At 42.7% G+C, this 23,378-nt stretch overlaps 1 protein-coding gene across 4 annotated transcripts in view; it reads right to left on the reverse strand.

Moving 5' to 3' along the window:
- map2 (microtubule-associated protein 2) overlaps positions 1–23,378 on the reverse strand; it is a 133,058-nt gene that overhangs the window by 6,473 nt on the left and 103,207 nt on the right. For 3 of the 4 annotated variants that reach the window (XM_053626229.1, XM_053626230.1, XM_053626228.1), the window contains 9 exons: positions 17,615–17,884; positions 12,660–16,355; positions 11,965–12,165; positions 10,950–11,087; positions 9,742–9,800; positions 7,866–8,051; positions 7,143–7,287; positions 5,803–5,859; positions 5,186–5,505 (listed from right to left, as the gene is read on the reverse strand). In XM_053626229.1, coding sequence (XP_053482204.1) covers positions 5,186–5,505; positions 5,803–5,859; positions 7,143–7,287; positions 7,866–8,051; positions 9,742–9,800; positions 10,950–11,087; positions 11,965–12,165; positions 12,660–16,355; positions 17,615–17,884 — 5,072 coding nt within the window. The remainder of the gene's footprint in view (positions 1–5,185; positions 5,506–5,802; positions 5,860–7,142; positions 7,288–7,865; positions 8,052–9,741; positions 9,801–10,949; positions 11,088–11,964; positions 12,166–12,659; positions 16,356–17,614; positions 17,885–23,378) is intronic. The other variant, XM_053626231.1, reaches the window with a different exon arrangement.

Raw genomic sequence — 23,378 nt, forward strand, 5'->3', positions numbered from 1 at the left:
CACTTTCACTGTATATGACTGAGGTCCAGCTTCTTTGAAATTTGAATCTAGAACGATAAACACATACCCCGTCCAGGGTGTACCCCTCCTTGTGCCCCATGCTCCCTGGGATAGGCTCCAGGTTCCCCACGACCCTGTACGATAAGCGGTATAGAAGATGGATGGATGGATGATACACACGTGTGACTTTTAATGGAGACACATGGATATGGGGACACACACACACACACACACACACACACACACACACTCTGTATATGTATTAGTAATACATATTAGCACGCTCAGTGAATAGATGGACACAGTAATGGAAGCTGATCGGGCGTTACGGAGCGAGAGGATAAACAGATTCGTGTCTCGGAGGCGACTCCGTCTTCACATGACAGCGATGTTAAATGTTGTGAGAAGATAAAGAGATAAAAAGGCCATGGAGAGAGATGATAAGTTTCCCTCAGACAAAATCATTTATTCATGTAGAGTTACACTGACATTTTGATCTAAAACCTTTTGCTAGTCTCCTGTGAGGCGTTTGATTTTTTTTTATTTCAGGCAGTAGATGAATGCTATCTTTAATATTAATGTTAGTAATCGTAGAAGGACAGCGGGGCTAAATAATGTTGCTTCCCGTATTCGTGTATTCAATTAATTCCCAACTTGACGGAGTTCCTTTACATTTACATTTTATTAATTAGACAGAAACCTTTACTCAATACAGCTTAGAATTAACCGATGGGGAGTTGAATAGATTAATAAATGAATAGATGGATGGATTTATGGATGATTGGATGGATGGGTGGATTTGTGGTTGGACGGATGAATCAATAGGCAGATGGGTGGATTTATAGATGTACTTATATGCAGACAGGATAGATGGATGCACGTGATGGATGGATGGATGAAAGGATGGTTGAGTGAATTTTAGATGGACAGCTTTATTGATGAATGGACGAATGAATAAGTAGATGAGTGGATTTATGAACATGGGTGGCTTTGTGAATGGATGGATGGATTTATGGCTGGATAGATGGATGAATAGGTAGATGGGTGGATTTATATACGATTGAGTAGATGGAGTTATGAATAGATGGATGGATAGCTGGATGGACTGATTGACGCCTTTATAGATAGACATGATGGATGGATGGATAGATGGGTGGATGGATGAGTGAATTTATAGATGGATGGATTTATGGATAATTATATGGATGGATGGATGGATGGATGGATGGATTTATGGTTGGATAGATGAATGAATAGGTAGATGGGTGGATTTATATACGACTGGGGAGATGGATCTATGAAAAGATGGATGGACTGATTGACGCCTTTATAGATAGACACAATGGATGGATGGATAGATGGATGGATGGGTGGATAAATGGATGGGTGGATGAGTGAATTTATAGATAGATGGTTTTACTGATGGATGGATGAGTGAAATGAATAGGTATATGGGTGCATTTATGGACAATTATATGAATGGATTTATTTATGGACACAGTTAATCGATAAAGGTGGGTCGACTTATGGAAGATTGGATGGATGGATGGATAGATGGATTGATTGATTTATGGCTGGATAGATGGATTGATTTATGGCTGGATAGATGGATGAATAGGTGGATGGGTGAAGTTATAGATGATTGGATGGATGGATGGATGGATTGATTTATGGCTGGATAGATGGATGAATAGGTGGATGGGTGGAGTTATAGATGATTGGATGGATAGATGGATTGATTTATGGCCGGATAGATGGATGAATAGGTGGATGGGTGGAGTTATAGATGATTGGATGGATAGATGGATTGATTTATGGCCGGATAGATGGATGAATAGGTGGATGGGTGGAGTTATGGAAGATTGGATGGATGGATTGATTTATGGCTGGATAGATGGATGAATAGGTAGATGGGTGGAGTTATAGATGATTGGATGGATGGATTGATTTATGGCTGGACAGATGGATGAATAGGTAGATGGGTGGAGTTATGGAAGATTGGATGGATGGATTGATTTATGGCTGGATAGATGGATGAATAGGTAGATGGGTGGAGTTATGGAAGATTGGATGGATGGATTGATTTATGGCTGGACAGATGGATGAATAGGTAGATGGGTGGAGTTATGGAAGATTGGATGGATGGATTGATTTATGGCTGGATAGATGGATGAATAGGTAGATGGGTGGAGTTATGGAAGATTGGATGGATGGATTGATTTATGGCCGGACAGATGGATGTATGGGTGGATGGGTGGAGTTATAGATGATTGGATGGATGGATGGATTGATTTATGGCTGGATAGATGGATGAATAGGTGGATGGGTGGAGTTATAGATGATTGGATGGATGGATGGATTGATTTATGGCCGGATAGATGGATGAATAGGTAGATGGGTGGAGTTATGTAAGATTGGATAGATGGATTGATTTATGGCCGGATAGATGGATGAATAGGTAGATGGGTGGAGTTATGGAAGATTGGATAGATGGAGGAATAGGCAGATGGGTGGAGTTATGGAAGATTGGATAGACGGATTGATTTATGGCTGGATAGATGGATGAATAGGTGGATGGGTGGAGTTATAGATGATTGGATGGATCAGACAGGAGTAAAGTCTGACATTGTTCTGGGCCTCACGGAAAACAACACTATTTGGAGTTCTTGAAAAAAGTCTTCCGTTTCTCAGAGACGGGACTGTTTTCCCCTCTAATCAAGCAAACCAAGTGCGAGTGTCAGCATGCTAAGCTAAATCAGACCGCCGGGCTAAAAGTTTCGAAAACACGAACAAATTGTTCACCAACCAAGAAGAATGCAGTGAAGCCTGTGTATGCTTTCCTCATCTCACTGCCCTGTACTGCACAAGTTCGATCATTAACACACTGATGGTAATCACATTAAGCATCCCAGCACACACACACACACACACACACACACACACACACACACACACACACACACATGAACACAGCCTTGTCTCAGTCACAGAACGCCCAGACATTCACCCCAGAGTGTGCTACAGCATAGTGTCACACCCGATTAGCCCCTGTGTGTGAGTTCTGCTCCAGAGAGACATTTCCGCATGAATGTCTGTCTGGGGCCAGACAGCTTGAGACTGCTGCAGGAGTTACATAACCTTAACCTCCAGCAAACCCAGGGCATCCAGTTCACCAGGCTGACCTCCACATTTACCCCATGTGCACTTTCTTGAGTTTATTCTTACTTATCGCTAGTTTTTTGTTGTTTAAAGATGATGCTGGTGTGTATATATATATATATAATGAAAAGTTTAAAAGATCTGATGTGTAATACGGGGCGGCTGTGGCTCAGGTGGTAGAGCGGGTTGTCCACTAATCGTAGGGTTGGCGGTTCGATTTCCATCCCACATGCCTCCACATGCCAAAGTGTCCACTAACCCCAAGTTGCCCCTGATGGCAGGCTAGCGCCTTGCATGGCAGCTCTGCTACCCTTGGTGTGTGTGTGTGTGTGTGAATGAGAAAAGCGCTTTGTAGAACCGCTATATAAGTGCAGACCATTGACTACTGAATAGTGTCCGTCATCCGTCAGAGCCTGTTATGTGGCACAAGAGCAATTATTTTATATTATAGATCATAGAACATAATAAGCTTAAAAAAAAAAAAATAGATTTAACAGTTTCATTCTGCGATAAAGTTACCGGACCTACAGAACATGACCAATTCTAATACGCCACTAAAAACCTTATATCTTGTTCAATGCTATCAGCTCCCTTCTACCGTGACCCGACTGCGCTCTTGTCTGGTTCCTCTGTCTCTCCTCGTGTCAGACATAAACATGTCACTGCACACACAGAGACATGCTGCCCGAGGTGTGTCCATTACAGAGGGCCTCGTACAAGCTGATCTCTACCGACAGAGTACTGCTTGTGTCTGAACATCGTGCTGAGCTTGCCAGGAGGAGAGCGGAGAACATGACAGAATGTGAAATGTTTGTGTGTGTGTGTTTTGGTTTTCCTTCAGTTACCACCTTATTATCCTCTAATAATCAGGAGATCCCTACCTGAGCTCATCTGTAAATGCTCCCTAAATCAGTTTTAACCACAAGACGCAAACCACTCATCGGCAGTAAGAATCGGAAAGAAATACAGAGACGAGCCACAAAAGTTCTGGAACCTCTACCAAAGTGATGGAGAAAGAAAGGATCTGCTCATGATCCGGAACATACGAGCTCATCTGTGAAACATGGTGGAGGTAGCGTCATGGCTTGGGCTTGCATGGCTGCTTCTGGAACATTCTCACTAATCTTTATTGATGGTAGGAGCAGAATGAATTCAGAAGTTTACAGGAACATCCTGTCTGCTAGTTTACAGAGAAACGCATCCAGATTAATCAGGAGGAACTTCATCATGCAGCGAGAGAACGATCCAAAACACAATGCCGACTCAATAAAGGGGGGGAGGGGGAGAAAGTGGAAGGTTTTAGACTGGCCAAGTCAATCACCAGACCTTAACCCAACTGAGTAGCATTTCACCTCCTGAACGGAGAAACCTCCGGAAACAAACAACTGAAAGAAGAACCTGGAAAAGCATCACAAGCGTTCGCCTCATAATCACGACATTTCCGACAGAACTCGACGGCAGTGACAGTTCCTGTGATCTCTTACATGAGATCGCATACATCTTGAATAAGAAACACAACGACAGACAAACGAAACAGCGCAGCTTAATCTCCTGAAGACTTTCCGACGGTTACAAAACCCTGACACTGCAGACTCCTTCCACAAACGCGGAAGGAGAAAGCTTGACCGTATCGCGTGATACGACATCGACGTTCACCATATCAGAGATGCATATTTCTTTGTTAAATAGAAGTCCCTGTGAATGAGCTGTTGCTATAGTTACAATCAAGGATTGATTGAGTCACATGGGGGTGCAAGGCAACGTCAGCGGCCATGAGAGTCACTGATAACAGTCAAGGACGCTAAAGTCAGGAAGAAAAGGACACAGGAAGTGAAACTTGGCCTTTGTGTTCGAGAAATTCAGCTCTTATTGCAAACCACTTGCATTCTAAAAATGTTAAACATTTAAAATCGATTACAGTAACGGTGTCACTTGAACACACCCTAGAACAAGACCCGCTACATTCCTGGGATTCTGTAACAACCAGAGCAGCTAAGTTCAGCGAGAACACGGAGGAAATACTTGCCTGTCCTCCTTTCGGCTGGTACTTGATGTTTTCCGTGGAGCCGACCTTGGATTTGATGTTCTTGAAGTCAGGCATGGGCTGGTTGATGACACGCAGCTGCTTGGCCGCCGTGGCGGGAGATTTCGGGGGCGTACGAATGACGGCCACCTTCTTCTCCTGTGAGAGCAGGCTGAGGGATTTGGGGGTGCCCGGGGTGCGCGGGGTGCCTGGGGTGCGACAGGATGCGCTGGGAGGAGTGCCGGGAGTGATGGCCGTGGAGCCGGGAGTACGGGGAGTGGAGGTGCCGGAGCGAGCAGAGCGGGAACGGTGCGACTCTGTGCCTACACATCAGATAAAACACACGCAGCAGGACAGCGGAATTTAGAACGATGTTCAGATTTAAACAGCAAAATCACCCATCTTGTACGTTTACAGCATTCTCAAGTCTACAACTGCTACGTATTTCGATATGGAGGATTTTCTGTGTGTAAAACAGTAAAAAAAAATAAGAATTAAAAAAAACAACGGAAAATGCCATTGAGCAGAAATGAGGACAATTCTAAAACCGTAATTGTGACTCCTAGTGGTACAGGACGGTATGACATGGAAGATGTGATGATTAAAAACGGAGGATCTACCTGTCATACTGGCAGATCGACCTGTCCTGTGTTCAGCTCTGACTTCAGTACGGAACGCTACACGGGAAAACAGAGGAGAGGAGAGATGGAGAAGGGTAAGAAAGAGGAGAGAAGAGAAGAGAAGAGAAGAGAGGAAAAGAGAAGAGAAGAGCGGAGAAGGGAAGAGAAGCAAAGGGAAGACAGGAAAAGAGAACAGAAGAGAGAAGAAAAGAAAAGAGAAGAGGACAGAGGAAAAGAGAGGGGATGAGAAGAAAAGAGAAGCGAGGAAAAGAAAAGAGACAACACGAAAAAGGGAAGAAAAGAGACAAGAGGAGAAGAGGAAAAAAGGGTGAAGAGAAGAAAAGAGAAGAGACGAGAAAAGAAGAGGAGAAGAGACAAGGAGAGAAGAGAAGAGAGGAAAAGAGAAGAGAAGACAGGTGAAGAGAAGAAAAGAGACGCGAGGAAAAGAAAACAGACAGACACGAAAAGAGAACAAAAGAGGCAAGGGGAGAAGAGGAAAAAAGGTGAAGAGAAGAAAAGAGAAGAGACGAGAAGAGAAGGAGAGCAAAGAAGAGAAGAGACGAGAGGAGAAGAAAAGAGACAAGAGGAGAAGAGAAGCAAGGTCCAGAGAAGAGAAGAGATAGAAAAAAGAGGAGAAGATACGAGGAGAGCAAAGAAAAGATGAGACGAGAAGAGAGGAAAAGAGAAGAGAAGACAGGTGAAGAGAAGAAAGGAGAAGAGACAAGAAGGGAAGAGTAAAGAAGACAAAAGAAGAGAAGAAAAGAGGAGAAGCGACAAGAAGACAAGAAAGGTGGAGAGAAGAAAAGAGAAGAGCAAATAAGAGAAGAGAAAAGAAGAGAAAGAGATGAGGAAGACAGGAAGAAGACAGCCAAAAGAGGAGTTTAGCCTTGTGTTCTCTCAGCAAGCTTTCAGAACTATTAGCAAGATTGTCGCGTCCTAATCAAAGCAGAATGAATACTTTTGTCTCGTTTGCTAATTAGTTTGGTCTCACACTTCTCCGAGTATGGAGTGCAGTGAGCAGGTGCTAAATTAATGAGTAGATAATTTATATATAATATACTTATATATATATATATTTACATTTATGGCATTTTGGCAGACGTCCTCATCCAGCGCGACTTACATTTCTCTCATTTATACAACTGAGCATTTGAGGGTTAAGGGCCTTGCTCAAGGGCCCAGCAGTGGCAGCTTGGCAGTGCTGAGATTTGAACTCCCGACCTTCCGATCAGCAGTCAACAACTTAACCACTGATCTTCCATATACAAGATTAAACAAAGAAAGTGTTTGTAAACTCCGTGAGTCACCTGAATGAGTATTAAAGTGTGTGTATGGCTTACACGTGGGCCTGCGTGGTGCTGTCGATCCAGAGCTCGTGATGGAGGTGGAGCTCTCATCGTGTTCGCCGGTGTGTACGCGCCGTGTCAGGATGGAGGCCGGCCGAGGCAGAGACGACCTCTTCTCCGGGCTCCGAGATCCTCCGTCCTGAACGACACATTTATCTTACGTCTCAAAAAGCCTTACACTCTGACCACAGCACATAAACACATAAACACATAAACACACCACGCTCCACAGCTAACGCTCCAATAACACTCAGCTGGATGTGTGCACTGTTTAAACTGTACACCACATAAAGTGTGTGTGTGTGTGTGTGTGTGTGAGAGAGACCTGTGAGCAGGTCAAAGAGTACTGAATCAAAAAGTACACATGTAAGCAAGACTAGATATCATCTACAAATGACTCTACGCTACAATTCCTGTCCCAAATGACTGGGCTGATGTGTTTATTTTCCATTTCCTAAATACACGATGCGTAATTTTCCTAGTTATGTTGTTTGTAACGAGATTAAAATGAAAAATAGCACTTCACTCAGTGATGGTGTTCATAGAGCTTCATTACGTACATCTATACACATCCTCCAGGGCAACTGACCCGCCTTAATAAATATTCATGAAGGTCTGCGCTACTTGTCATAAAGGGTCTGTGTAGGCTTTGTGAAGCCCTATGAACCCCACCGTTTGAGTCAAGTGTTAGCATAAGAGCTGTAGGCCCTTTCTTACCTTTTCTAAATTCCTGTTAATTGAGAGGGAATCTTGAAAGTCTGCTGAGAATGGGCGGGGCCCATCGGCCTCCACCAATGAGCTTGTTTTATTGTAGGAGCAGGTGGAGTTAGGGCGGGGCTGGGGAAGAGCCGACGACCGCGTTTTACAGGTGGGAATCTTTGTTAGTGATGTTGGGCTGGGGGTCTGTGATGAACGGTGGTACGAAGATGCACACGTTTGTTCATGCACAAATAAAAACCAATGGAGGAGAAAAGTCACGTGAGAGAGGATTTAAAACCAAAAGCAAAAAGAACACAATGATATATCAAAGGATAATGAACATGACACGTCTCATGCACAAATGATGTAATGATCCTATTCACATCCCGTCTATGATGAAGTGCTTAATCTGAACTCGTCTGACATTCTATCACGCAAAGGACACGTGACGTAGACGTCGAATCGGAATTTGAAATTGAAATCTGCTGAGCTGGTATTCCGGAATTTTTCCGCCGACAAAAAGCACGGGACGTACACAAAGTACAAACCGTGGTGTTTGGAAAAAGGCGGAGTAAATCTGCATTCGAGGTAAATGACAGCAATCAGAAAAGCTGAAGGTCAGGAAGGCCAGAGCGGAATAAATGTCACGTCTGCGCTAACGCTAATGCAAGGCCATCCAGAAAAAAGAGCGCACGCAGAAGCACAAGATGGAGGAAATGGAGTATGAGCGCGTGAGAGTGAGTTGCGTCAGTGAGACGCGTGGGAAACGCTGAAAGGTTGGAGTGAAACATACACACTGAGATCGTCTTTGGGTTTGAAATGCGAAACTGGATTCATTATGGAGATTAGCAGGCAAAGAACGATGTTTAATAAAAACAGGAATTCTTCAGACGAGCTAATTCTTCATTTGCTATCCTTTCGCTAGTCTAGGCTTCAAGGTTATTGATTTATTTGTTTATTCAGCAGTGTGTCCCCAGAATGCGGACCCATTTTCACGCTTACGATGAAGGTTAATACGCTTTAAACGACGAATAAACGACTTTCACTGTGCAGTGACTCTTAGCTACGCCTATTTAATAATAGAAGCGAAAGAAAACAAAACAAACTAAGGCAAAATGGTAGAACGCTCCAGGCCTGACGACAAAATGTTGCTAACCTGACTCGACTTGCACTCGGTTCACAAAAACGCCATTAGCTATAGTACACGGCGCGTTGCAGTTTTTGGTTAGCAGTTCAAACTAGCGATACAATATACGTTAAAAGATAATCATGCATCCATGACCGTTACTTTCTTGCTGAACAAAATAGTCTGTGTCACTGATGGCGTTTGTAATTAAGGGTTGGTTTCTAACACATCCGACACAAAACACTCCAAACTGTTAAGTTATTATACCGTAGACGAGCAAGCGATTAGCTAGCATGTCAAAAGTGAATAGGATCTAGCAGGTTATTTATTAAATAAAAAGGGTAGTAAATTAAGATTTTTACACTGGTCTGGACAATAATCCTAACACCGAACAGCGAACTTTAAAATGAAATATACAGCAATTAACGATGTTATGTCACGTGACCCGAACATGCTTCATGACATCCTTTCACACAGAGATTTAGTAAACGCTGGATATCAATTCATTACGGTAAACAAAGGTCAGTCAAGACACGTTGACGATGCTTGTTAGTTAATAATGATAATTGAGAGAAGGTTAATGTAAAGCGTTACCGCGATGTCGGAAAACAAAATGTCTCTAAGATCGTAAAAAAACACTTTCCGAATAAATGGCTAATAGTGCACTCCGGCTGTTAGCGATACTACATCCAGATGAAATATTGAAGGTATTTAATCCTGAAACTGCTGAAAGAGTGTGCAAGCGTGTAAGAATCTAGTGCTACTCACGGATGCCCGGTCTCTGGAGTGTCGCACCGAGCTGAACGGCAGCCGTCCATCTGCTGATACTAGAGAGAGAACAAAATACGTACTTATGAACGAGTAGGAAATTAAAGACGTACAGAAAAACATCCGTTCTCTCTCTCTCTCTCTCTCTCTCTCTCTCTTAAACAAGCACCTCCGTATGTACACACAGAGTATTTACAACACACATATGGAGCGTGAATTTCTCACAGAACCGCATCCGTTATTAAGCAACCGCTTTGAGGTGATTTGGCAGAGAATAACACGTGCTGAAAAATGACACATCTTTATATACAATGCACGTTTTTATCCATTTATGGTTACGTTTAATGTTGCTTCTTATGCTGTAGAAGCTCTAAACAGTCAGAACCAGGTTCTGTTCCTGTCCCTCTCTCAGAAATACGGGATAGATATCAAATGGAAACGCATCTCATCTCAACTACGTTTTTTTTGGAAAGCAGCTACTGTTGGAAATTTGTCGGCAGAGAACGACACGCTTTAACTTAACCTTACGTAAGAGAGTTTTTTGGTAACATTCACTCGGGGGAAAATTGAAGCAAATTCGGTAGATATTTTAAAATATATCAATTTAATTGCAATTCTCCAATAGAGCAGAAGGGGATCGATGATGACAGAGGGGGCGCTCTCTCGCTCTCTCTCTCTTTCTCTCTCTCTCAGGAGGCCAAGTCGTCTCCTACTCAATCAGTTGCATAGCAACCACCGTAGACGTCCTGTATCCAAGAGAGACTCTTCTGGCAGATTTGTTACATAAACTGGGAGGTCATATATTTTTGCACTGTTCCTTCAGAGAATCATAACACAACTACAGTTCACAGAGTAGACACACAGACACACTCATTCAGGAAACGGTGTTAGAGTTAGTTCACAAGAGAACCGCAACGAAGAGGAGATTAGCACAAGGACTAAAAAAAAAAGAAACAAAAAGAAGCAGACACTAAGAAAGTGCAGATAAAGCACAAAACTTAAAAATAGTGTACAATTTCACTCAAAAAAAAACAACAATACACCAATAAACAACACAACAAATAAAAAAATAAATAAAAATAAATCATTTTGCCAACATAAAAAAACAACAACCTGTAAATCACAAACACAAACACCATCTTTAACGTGACATGCCAGTGTATTTGCCAGCCACATTGCAAGCAGTCTCCCTGTGATTGTGTGATCACCTGTGGGTTTCCGCTTAGCACAGATGTGATGTTGGGTAGCTCTAGGGTGCCTTACGGCGGCCTTTAAACCACTCTTCCTGGAGGGAGAGCGGCTCTGATTTTCAGATTTTTTTGTGACCTCAACCTTCTTAATCACAGCTACAAGAGGGAAACACAGAGTCAGGGAAACTGTAGGATTCAGTTCATGGGGATTTGAAATGATACAGACGTTTAGTAAAATACTAAATATCCACATGTTTTCTGAACGAGCCAAACAGTGTTTAAGAAGCAAACCTTTACAAGAAGCTTTGCTGATAACTGCGATACATTACAGGAAATCAGCAGCTTAAATCAGCGTTCATTCTTGGTAGTAGAGGTCAACCGATCGATGGGTTTTGACGATTAATCAGCACTGATAAACGATTGCTGGAGCTTAACTGCTGGGCAAAAATCCACACAGACAATTTTTCCCGCTTGCGTCCGTCGCGGGAGCGGCTGAGAAGGTTCCGCTGTCGTTATACGGTACGATAGCGGCCTCTAGAGGCGACATATCGAACTATCGCTGACAAATTTTGTTGTGTTATTTGAAGTGTTTTTTTTTTATTCATTTTAGATTTAGATTCGGAGTGTTACTTTTTGGTTGAGTTTGGGGGTATATCTTTTATTCACTCTAATATTTATTAATTGTTCATTTATATTTGTTTCATTTAAAAAAGTACAGTACATTTTCATGATACAGTCAGTACGGTTTATGTTTGTAATAAAGTTCAAAGTTTGAATGGTATGTTTTCATTCTGTATCAATTTTAAAAACTATCGCTTGATTAGTCGGTTATCGGCAGGTGCTGCCCAAATTATACCAACTTATACCCAATGATACTTATCGGCATCGGTAAAATCCACTATCGGTCGACCTCTACTTGGTACGCATTTACAGGAAGTTACAGGAATATGTTACAAACAGCAGCAACAATCTTATATAATAGTAAGTAATCCGACATTTTAGCAATGTGTACAGTCACTTTTGCATCAGCAACCTTTTTTCTTCTTCAGCTCCTCTTTCTGGACTGGTCCTGGATCTTTCCAGAAAGGTTTGCGTTCCGGAGTGGAAACTCGGCCTTTGACTCTGCCTGCTTTACCCTTCTGTTTGACCAGCTTCTCAGTAGAGATCTTCTTGGCAGGGCTTGCCATTCTCGGAAGAGCCTCAATTTTCTCTGTGGCCATGCTCTTATCATCATCTGCAGTATGTATAGAATGTGAAACTTATATGACAAATGATGCTAATACAAATATGCTGACAGCATTCAACTACAAATTACAAACAGCACAAGGACATTTTTGCTACTAAAATAATCATATGAATAATAACTGAATAATAAATGTATTGTGTAATTCCCCTTATACCAGAACTATCGGTATACTGACTTATATAAAAAAAAAGTCCCTGTGTAAGTTGTTGTGGCAGAAATGATAACGTATTAGCAAAAGCTCATTACTATAAACTTTTTGCGGCCAGAGGTACTGTCAGAGAAGTTGTTATTAGAAATTAATCAATGCTTTCTGATGAATCGAGCATTCAGCAGTGTTGTGGTATCATTATAAAGAACCGATTAAATCTAGTTATACATTTTCACTAGACTAAAAGCCTTAATGTAAACATCAATAAATTAAATTATTTGCCTTCTGTTTACTCAAATTCCAAAATAAAAAAAAGAGAAAATCATAGCGTCACCTTGAGTATCCATCCAGGAGCTGTCTAAAATGGAGTCATCAATAGTGGTCTCATCCTTGTAGTCATCGTAGCTCTCAGTGGGACCCTCGCTCTCTGGAACCTCCTTAGGAGGACAGACAGGGGCCTGTACAGCTTCTGGAACATCCTGGACTTCCTCCAGGCTAGCAGCCTCTATCTCTGCTTCTTGAGCCATTTCAATAGAATCTTCTTCCTCCTCTTCATCTTGAAGCATCTGAGGTGGTTCTTCTTCAGGAGGAGTGGAAAACCGTACGCTGTGCCCAGGTCCCTCTCGTTCATCAATGGTCTGGACCACAGTGATGAAGTCATCTTCCACTGTTACAACGGACTCAATGGCAGCTCGGGGCTCTATGGTTTCTTGTACTACTGCCCCTGCCCCTTCCAATTCATCATGCTCTTCCTCAACATCTTTCTCAACAACTCTGGTCTCTTCATCTTTCTCAACAAGTCCAGTTTCTTCATGTTTCTCAACAACTTCAGGCTTGTCTCTTGTAACAATTTTAGACTCTTCATCTTTCTCAACAACTTCAGGCTTGTTGTCTCGTGTAACAATTTTAGACTCTTCATCTTTCTCAACAACTCTGGGCTCGTCATCTTTCTCAACAACCTTGGACTCTTCATCCTTCTCAACAGTTTTGGGCTCTTCACCTTTCTCAACAACACTGGGCCCTTCATCTTTCCCAACACTAGGCTCTTCATCTTTCCCAACAACTTTGGGCTCCTCATGTTTCTCAACAACTTTGGGCTCTTCATGTTTCTCAACAACTTTGTGTTCTTCGTGTTTCTCAACAACTTTGGGCTGTTCATCTTCTTCCAAAACTGTAGCCTCTTCATGTTTCTCAACAACTTTGGGCTCTTCATCTTTATCCACAACTATGGGCTCTTCATTTTTCTCCACAACTCTGGGCTCTTCATGTTTCTCAACAACTTTGTGCTCTTCATCTTTCTCAACACTTTTGGGCTCCTCATGTTTCTCAACAACTTTGTGCTCTTCATCTTTCTCAACACTTTTGGGCTCCTCATGTTTCTCAACAACTTTGCGCTCTTCATCTTTCTCAACACCTTTGGGCTCTTCATGTTTCTCAACACTTTTGGGCTCCTCATGTTTCTCAACAACTTTGCGCTCTTCATCTTTCTCAACCCCTTTGGGCTCTTCATGTTTCTCAACACTTTTGGGCTCCTCATGTTTCTCAACAACTTTGCGCTCTTCATCTTTCTCAACACCTTTGGGCTCTTCATGTTTCTCAACACTTTTGGGCTCCTCATGTTTCTCAACAACTTTGCGCTCTTCATCTTTCTCAACACCTTTGGGCTCTTCATGTTTCTCAACACCTTTGGGCTCTTCATGTTTCTCAACACTTTTGGGCTCCTCATGTTTCTCAACAACTTTGCACTCATCATCTTTCTCAACACTTTTGGGCGCTTCATGTTTCTCAACAATTCTGGGCTCTTCTGTTTCACTCTGTTTTACTTCAAACGTAACTATTTCAGTCCTCTGTGGTTCAACCTTCTCTGGTATCTCAGGCACATTTGGCAAACCTGAAGGCTTGTCTGCTTTTTCTTCCTGCATGTACTCCTTAGGCTCCTCAGCTAGTTCTATTTCTTCTTCTGCACTTTGTGCCACTGAGGTGTAAACTGAAGCCTCATCCGCCTTTGCAATTTCCAACTGCTGTTTTTCTGTCTCCTTCTCCTTGCCAGGTTCCTCTAGGAGATTATCATCTTTACTTGGTTTCTCAACAGATTTAACAGGAGACAATTTCACAGGCTCTTCTTTCTGACCATGTTGTGCTGGTTTAGGTTTCTCTGTGTCAACGTGCACTTTTTCTTCTTCGGTAGCACTCTCCACTGAAGATGTTGGTGATGGTCTTATTGGTCTAGCAATCCTGTCCTTGGCAACTCCAGTGAGCTGGTACACATCCTCGGCATCTATCTCCTCATAGGCTTCCTGGTGCACCAAATCTGGCTTATTCTTTACTTTCTCTCGTAGCTCCTGGAGCTCCCTCTCCTCCTCAACACTTAAAGGCCTGTCTTCCATTTCCAGCTTGCGAATTTGTCTCTCGTAATCGGCTATTTCCGCCTCTTCAGCTGCAAGCTTGGCCTCTGCATCAAGGTCAGTCTTCACTCCTTCCAAAGTAACAGTAACAGTTGGAGTGGGAAAAGTTTCAACTTGTTGGTTTGGCTGCTCTGCCCCAGCACTATTATACTTGCATGTTTTTTCTCTTGTATCACTTTCTTCCTCTGTGACTGGAAGAGTGTCTTCTTTTAGAACTTGATTGGATGGGCTTTCCTGTCCACTTGCAGCAGGAATTGTCTCTTTCTCCTCTGATATCATTCTGTTGAAGATTTGTGTTGGTGGAGAATCCAATGGACTGTGAACATCTGCTGGAGATGGCATGGGGCCGGAGTACTCACTAAAAACACAGTATCCATGTTCTTCCAATTGAGTCTCACTTTTTGCACCTCGCTGACCCTGAAACAAGTGGGCTAAGGAGTCACTCACAAGGGCTGGCATGTCAGCGGGAACTGACTTCCTTCTTATAATTTCAGAATCAGTGTTATCGGACATTAGTCTTGTATGAGTACCTGCTAAATCTAGCATTTCAGGCAGATCTTGCGCCATCACAGCACCATTTTTATAGCTAAACCTATTAGCAAAGGGAGAACCTGGGGATTCAGGCTGTGGACTTGGAGTCTTGATATCAGCTACTGTGTCATGTGGTGGAGAAGCTGATGGAGTGGTGACAGAGGCTGATGTCTCCACGATCAGTGGTGGGAAAGAGGGGAGTTTCTCCACTGATGGAGTTGTGACAGGAAGGTAGTCAGCAGATTCATCAAGGCTTCCACTAGTATAAGACATGATGTCAGTTGCTAATGGGGAGAAGTTTCTGGGTCGTCCTTGACCTCCACTCTGATCCACAGCTCCAATGGTGATATTCAGGGAATAACTTCTTTGCTCCAAGGCCAACTTTCCAGGTGAGAGCCTGCAATCATCTCTTTTTTCAGATGACGGGAGGACCTTTTGTTGCTCTTCAGTACCCTTTTGACTTTCAGGTTTTTCATCTATAGACTGAGATTGAGCCAGGGTACTGTAGCTAATTTCTGGAACTGAGGAAATGGCAGAGGCAGACTCTGTCTCATCTGATGCAGTACTAAGCTCATAGTAACCTTCACCTTGTCCCCTCGTCTCCTCTGATTTCAGTGTTGTTGTTTCAAAATAAGTAGACATTCCAGACTTGTCCATAATTTCTTCTCCTTGTTTATCTAAGCTGGCAGACTCTTTTCCAGGCACTTCTGGACTTTTGGCACTTACTGTAACATCTATCTGCTTGTCTACAGTAGATGTGAATTCCACTTCTAGTAATTGCTTCCCATGTGTTTGAGAGTTATTCGGGTCTGAAGAAACTGCATCTGTAGAAGGTTGCTTCTCAATATTCGGTGGTGAGTCAGGCTTTTGACCAGGATTCACCATGGGCTCTTTGGCATGGCTCTGACCATTTGGGGAAACGGCAAAAGCCTCCATGTCACTTAGGCTGGGTAATGATGTATCTGGAATTTCTTTGTGAGGAACAACACTCTGGTAAGAGGCGAGATCCTCTGGGTGCACCTCTGACTGAGTGAAGTCCATGCTGACCGGTGCAGTCCTCTCTCCACATGGCTTTTCTGCATCCATCTTCACAGCTGAAAGCAAATCTTAAGTGATCTGGTTGTGCTGCATAACTTATAGATATGGGCTCAAGGATTTGCCAGGCCAACCGCCACAAAGACAGGCAAAGACCAGCAAACATCACAGCATACAGAGTCTCAGATGAAACAAAAGAGCACATACCAATTCAGTGATGAATAAGGTGAAGGCATGGATGTGAGCAGACCAACATGCAAAATGCTGGATAGATGAGATCCACACAATGAGGATGAAATTTCCAAGAACACCTCATCTGTATATCACAGATAAGATGGATTTAATAATGTTTGGTAAAGAGATATATATATATATATATATATATATATATATATATATATATATATATATATATATATATATATATATATACATCCCCATTAGACATTAACACTGTATTTAAACATTCTGAACATAGGTTCCCGAAAGCATTAGAGTGTTAAAAGTTATTACAATTGATAGAGATGGATTTTAACGCAGTATCCACTCGGCCAATATAAAAAGAAGTATTATCTTATAAATTAAATATTTTTAGCTGTTTGTTTTGATGAATGTTCTATTCCTTGAACAACATATCAGTAGACCAAATCTTTTTTCTTTTTTTCCCAGTGGTTTACAGGTAAAACATGAGGTGAACATGATAAAAAAAATAATACATATGTACATTTCACATTTGGTAGTAAAACAAATGACATGACTGTGCTTGATATTGCAAAATTAAAAGCAGACAACAGTTAAAAAAAAAAAAAAACAACAACAAAATCATAGGAGTTAAAATTTAAATAACAGAACCGTATACTTAAGGAAATAAGTGATTCATCACAGCATGCAGTAAAAGAAAAAGAAAAAATACACTGGCAATGTAGCTGGCAAAAAAAGACACCAAGCAATGGATTACACGTGATGGGTCGATGGGGAAAAAGGTCAGCCTGGCAGCAATAGTACCAACATAAGATTAAGCAATTTGCTTCGAAGAAAGCTTCACCAAAAGAAGAAGGTAGCACCTGTACTGATAACGGCAATTCAATAATGAGAAGAAAGAAAGCAAAAGTAAGAAAATTATAAACAAACACAGCTCTGGCCACAGAAGCAGGTCACCATCAAGCCTGTGTTGCCTTGCAGCATCAGCAGAGAAGAGGACAATTTCGAGCCATTCTTCCACATTGCCTTAGCTCATAGCTGTCATAACGCTTTAGCTTTTCTTTTTTGGAAAGGCAGAAAAAAAAAACATGCAGGCCACAGAGAAGGGAGGACACACCTTTCTCAGGGCACTCGCCCCTCCCTGCCTCCTCAGTGCTCCCGTTAGGAGCTCCGGGGCCAGCAGTAAGTGCTTGGTCCTCGGCCTGCAGATAGGGCAAAGTCTGCACCCCGACTACCACCTCTGCCTGCTCTAAGAGCTTGGATATGGGTTCTTGCTCAGGCTCCTCCCCACTCCACTGCTCCTCCTCTTCCTCCTGCTCCTCTAAAGCTGCTGCTGCTGCAATGTTCTCATCTTCCTCCGCTGCGGAGAGAGCCTCTATGGTCTCTTCTACTTAATAAAGAGGGGACAAGTGGAAACATCAAGACTACAGACAACACAGACTTGGGTTACAGGGGTTGGAGGAAGTGGGACACTTTCAGCTCTGGGATGGGAATGAAGACACATCAAAATGTTGCATGTGTACTGTTTCAGTTTGGATGTGGCAAAGTTTTCCTTCTGTTTTTGAGTTTAAAATATATAGATTGTTCTTGACACACCCAATAACACTTCAAACATATCAATAACTTCTAATCAGAGACAATACAAAAAGACTCAAACCGCTAGGAAACCACATAATGTGCATGGCATGCATTGTCAAGACAATAGATGTGGCTATTTGTGGTTACAAGTGGTTATTTAGCTTACAACCAATGGTACCATGGGTTTTATATAAAACTCTCAAACGCATTTCATGCTAAAAGTTTAGTGATGCAGAGCGAACGAACTAACATGAAGGATCAGCGGAAAGGAATCAACCATATAGAAGGATTGGGTAAAGAACAAGATTAATCCCAACAAGATGTACAATATCTGTTTAAATTGATTTAGTGAACTTAGAACTAGTTTTAGGATAGCCATGATATCCTGAGTTCCCCTGAGTTGGGCTTGAAGGACACATCATACATTTTTGTCTATCACAGCGGAGGGATCAGGGATATAACTTCCAAAAAATGTAAACAATGAAATCTACCAAATTTTCAATGTGGTAGTGTGCTGGAATGAGTCCGACTTGACACTGACCTGTATGTGAAGAGAGTTGTAGGAGACCTTTTAAGTCAAACACTTGTAGCACTTGTGGTCAATGGTACTTATTATAAATCTATGACTATTAACATTTTCATTAAACGCCACTAAGAAAAAGTATGAAATAAAAACCACCTCTGACATTAAAACCTTCAACGTGTATGTGAGTAAAGTGAAAGCAATAATCCATCAGGACTTGTTCATATCTGTGACAGCTTGGCATGTTTTTTAGCATTAGGACGCGACCAGAAGGAGGGGTATAATAATGTCTTAGCTGTCACAGTGAATGAGGGTCTAAGATTCAAAATTGCTGCTTAGAAGAGAAAGTCTGCAGCCTACAGTGTGTTTATGAGTGCTGCCGGGAGTCAGGCAGCACAGGGCACGCTAGGTCAACTCTCAGCAAGATGCGGCAGTGAGACAGAGACAGACAGAGAAATATAGGAGCAAAAAGACATGGGTTCTCTAATGTACGGTCCTTCATTCAGCCAAGAAACTAACAAGAACTGACAAAGCATGCCCTGTCTTTATTGACTGGTGCATTGCAGTAATAGAGTGGAAAAAAATGTGTGCGTGTTTGCATGTTTGTGCCGAACGTAGAAGAGCTGAAAGTCTTCCTGTGATCTACAGCATGTGTACATCAGCAGGGGGAAAGGGAATTGGCTTAGTGATGGGGCAGGGAAATGGACAGATGAGCATGGGCCAGGTGATGGAGACACATACAATCAGACAGACAAAAAGCAGACCCACAAAACAGGCAAAGAACAAAAAAATGCACACCATGCTGGACTGACCTGCTGATGTGGCAAGCCGTTTGGCTCACATTTGGAGCAAGTTTTATTAAAACGAGACGCACAAGTGGTGTCACTAATGTATCAGGCAGCGAGCGTGTGGGGCTGTTTTACAATATGCAGTTTTTCATTTAGGCAACGCTTGAAAACGAACTAGCCATGAAAGGAAAGCCTGGGCTGGGAGCCAAACGACTTAAGATGAAATGTCCCAAAAAATGCACAGAGAGAAAAGAAAGGGCACGCCGAGGATAAGGAACGCTCCACAGATAGAGCGTGCACAACACAACAGAGACAAAAGAAGGAAGGGAGGGTGGCAGACAAGAGAAAGAGACCAGAGAAAGAGAGAGAGAGAAAGAGAGAGAGAGAGAGAAAGGGAAGACCAAGGTTTGGATAAACATGACCGAAGAGAATTAAAGATAGAAAAGTCAGAGAAAGAAAGGAAGAGAATGGGGGAGGATGGTGGAGAGGAACCATGCGCGGTTCACCTTCAATCTGGCTAAAGGCAGCGGCCTGCCCTGAAGGGCGCGAGCCCGAGAGTGTCCACTCAGGGCTGAATAAGGGGTGGTCATAGTACTCCTCGTCAGAGTAGTAGGGTTCATCCTCGGGCACTGAAACTGAGATGGAGGGGGCGAGGAACTTGCACCTCTCCCGAGAATTTTGGAAGCGGCAGAGAGGCCCAGCCTCCTCCTCATCCCCTACATCTACAAACAGACACAAGGAGAAGGAAATGCAGGGAAATCTGGACACAGAGAGAGACAGAGAGAGGGGGGATATAAAGGAGACAGGAAAGGGTGAACAGAAGGGTGGACAATTCCAGAGTTGGGAAATAATAGAGCATTATGGGAAGAAAAAAGCATTGAGAGAAAGGAAGATGTTGAAAGAGATAGAAAAAGAGGACGAAAGAAAGAGGGCGTGACAAAAGGTTACCGGAAAATGATAGAAGTATACCAATGTATGGGTCAGTAATAGGTGAGTAAAGAGGAGAACCATAGAGATGCTGAAGGTGAGAAGGAGAGAAAGAGCAGGGACAAAGTGAAAGACAGCAGTAAAAAATAGAAAGAGAAAATAGGTATGAAAAATAGGTACTACGTAAAGGGATTGTGAAGAAGTGGCGCACACACGCACAACACCGAAAAACACACATATATTCAAGACGAATGGCGACAAACAGAAATAGCTGCTGTGGAGGCACTGTGTCATTGTCTGAGGCAGGGTCTAATTTAAATCTTGATCAATCAGCCAGGAGAATGGTTAGCTAAAGAATCCAAGTCATAGACCAACAGGTGAGTAAACAAGCTGGGGTAATGTACACTGTATGAACTGCTGTAAGTCAGACAGCATTACCAACATGATATAAACTAACCAGATTTGAGGCAATAACTAAGTAAATCTGTTGCTGGAAGTCCACCAGGATGCGACCAAAGATGGTTCAGCATGTGGTTAGACTTAAGAGGGAAAATAGTTCTTTGCAGAGTTTGATCACATAGTCCTATACAGCAATAGGAATCAGAGCATTTACTAATACTGTAGATACTAAATATACTGGGTCATTCGCCTACCACTGATCATGGGTTTACTTGATCTTGGTATCTATGGACTAATTCACAAATTGGCCCAAGGCATATGCAATCCAAATGCAAAGTGCTACCACCATCATGGGTGGTTGAGGCACAACTGTTCAACTGATCTGCTGGGAACTTGGGGAACCTGGCCACGGGTCTGCAACGAATTACCACACTGCACCTACTGAGATATGGCTTGATCACATGTTTGTACTAGGCCTGGCTACCCAACTAGCCACCACCAAAAGGACTGGGGTCATCATTTGCCCCAGTCTGATGGGTATACCAAATACCAATTTGGGATTTGTCTGAGACAAAAATACATTATAAGGCAGGTTAGACTGCCTCAAAGGCACATGTTCACACAACAGGCATAGGCTAGGCTGTCATGTGCCACCAGGGTGATGCCTCTGGCTGCAAGTCAGAGGGCAGTAGTGGCTTGGCGGTTAAGGCCCAGGGTTACTGATCGGAAGGTCGGGGGTTCAAGCCCCAGCGCTGCCAAACTGCCACTGTTGGACTTTTGTGCAAGGCCCTTAACCATCTCTGCTCCAGGGGGCGCTGTATCATGGCTGACCCTGCACTCTGACCCCAGCTTCCTGACATGCTGGGGTATGCGAAGAAAATAATTTCACTGTACTGTAATGTATATGTGACTAATAAAGACTCATTAAGTAAAAATACTGCCTAGACCACAAAAATTAACAGTCTCTCAAAAGCTACTGATCCACACCATGTGCTAGAATGAGGTGGTTAGTCAAAGAATCCATGTCATAAAGCAGTGGGAGAGTAAACCAGCTAGATGGTTAGTCAAGTAATTAGAGATGAGAGAGAGAATATGGCCACATATTCCTATCCAGCCATACCATATTGTGGGCTCTTATGGAACAGGTAGCACTACAACCGATCATGGGATCATTCTATCTTGGTAGCTATGGCCTAATTCATTAAATAGCCTAGGCATATCCAATCAAAAACAAAGTACCACTACTGTCATAGATGGCTGAGACACATTGTTCCTTCTGTAAGGAACCTGGACAGAGGTCTGCCAGGAATTGAAAAGAAAATGTGCATTACAGCACTGCAGCTACTGAGATATGGCCAGGTCAAATGCTTGAACTGGACTCTACCGATGCAACTGGGATCAGCACTTGCCCCTGGTCTGGTGGACATGCCAAATGGCAGTACAGAAGCCAAACAGAATATGCTGCCCTGATGTCCACCTGGACATGCCAACAGAAATTCATTAGGCCAAGAGTGCATTAGGAGAAAGGTATGGAACACATGCATCAACTCCAAAACTGTCTCTGGCATGTGTTTTGGGGGGGCCCTCCTGTTTTCCTCACGCTTGCATTAGTTTTAGCCTCATCTCGCCAGTTTATCACTGTTTGCACATCATGACACATTACTGCACTGCACGTTACTGGTTAACTGACAATAATTAAACATTCCTAGGTGGCTAGTCCCGTTTTCTTGTTTCTCAGGTATCCCATTTTCTAGTGTGCTAGTTCCTAGTTTCCACGATTCCTTCTCCTCTGAACCTATTCTAGTTTTTGTCACTGTCTATCCTGTAGTCCATCGTCATGTATCCAAAGTCTAACTTAGTCTCTTGTCTATTCTCAAGACTCATTCTCTTTTTGTGCATTTGGCTCGGTTTCACTTTCTGCTCCAGGATTTTTTTTTTGTCTCTGCTCTGAACCGCCACTTCCATCTTAGTCTCTTCATTTCTCTCTCAGTCTCTATCTCTACTCTTGGCTCAATCTCTGTTTTTGCACCCAGCTAAGTTTGTGACTCTGTTTCAAGCTTGGCCTCTATTCCTGTCAAGATCTTCCTCTTTTATGTCTGATTGTCTAAGTCAGTGTTTCCATTGGTGCAATCTCGGTATCTGTTCTGCCTCACAGAATCTACCCATTTATCTTTCTTTTCCTGCTTTGGGTCTGCCAAATCAATTCCCCTTGACCCTATTTCTTGTTGAATGGCTAATTACATCTGAATAGCTTGTATGTATGTACTCCTCTAGTGTTCTGTTATGTTTGCACAGTCCTGTAAGGGTTAGTATCCTTCTTTCTCAGGTTCACTGTTTCCTAGTTCCATAGTTTTCTTGATGCCTTGTTAGATTCCAAGGTTCAACTGGCAATCCAAGTTCCTAGTCCATTTTGTTACTGTTCTGACTGCCTGTTTGACCTCAAATACGGACTGGATGGACAATGCTTATTGGAAATGCCTGAAAAGAGTTTGAATTCAGTACATCCAATGCCCCTGGCTACCTTATGTTAAGCCAGCAATGCTGCCTTAAAATGTAGTCAGTGCATCACAAGAATTAGTGTCCTTTGTATTATACAGTAGTAATGTACTTTTGAAGACAACAAACAGACATCAATACAATTTCGGATAGCACCAGTAAAGCTTGTG

Source organism: Ictalurus furcatus, chromosome 6 (assembly GCF_023375685.1).
Source record: "Ictalurus furcatus strain D&B chromosome 6, Billie_1.0, whole genome shotgun sequence".
Lineage (NCBI taxonomy): Eukaryota > Metazoa > Chordata > Actinopteri > Siluriformes > Ictaluridae > Ictalurus > Ictalurus furcatus.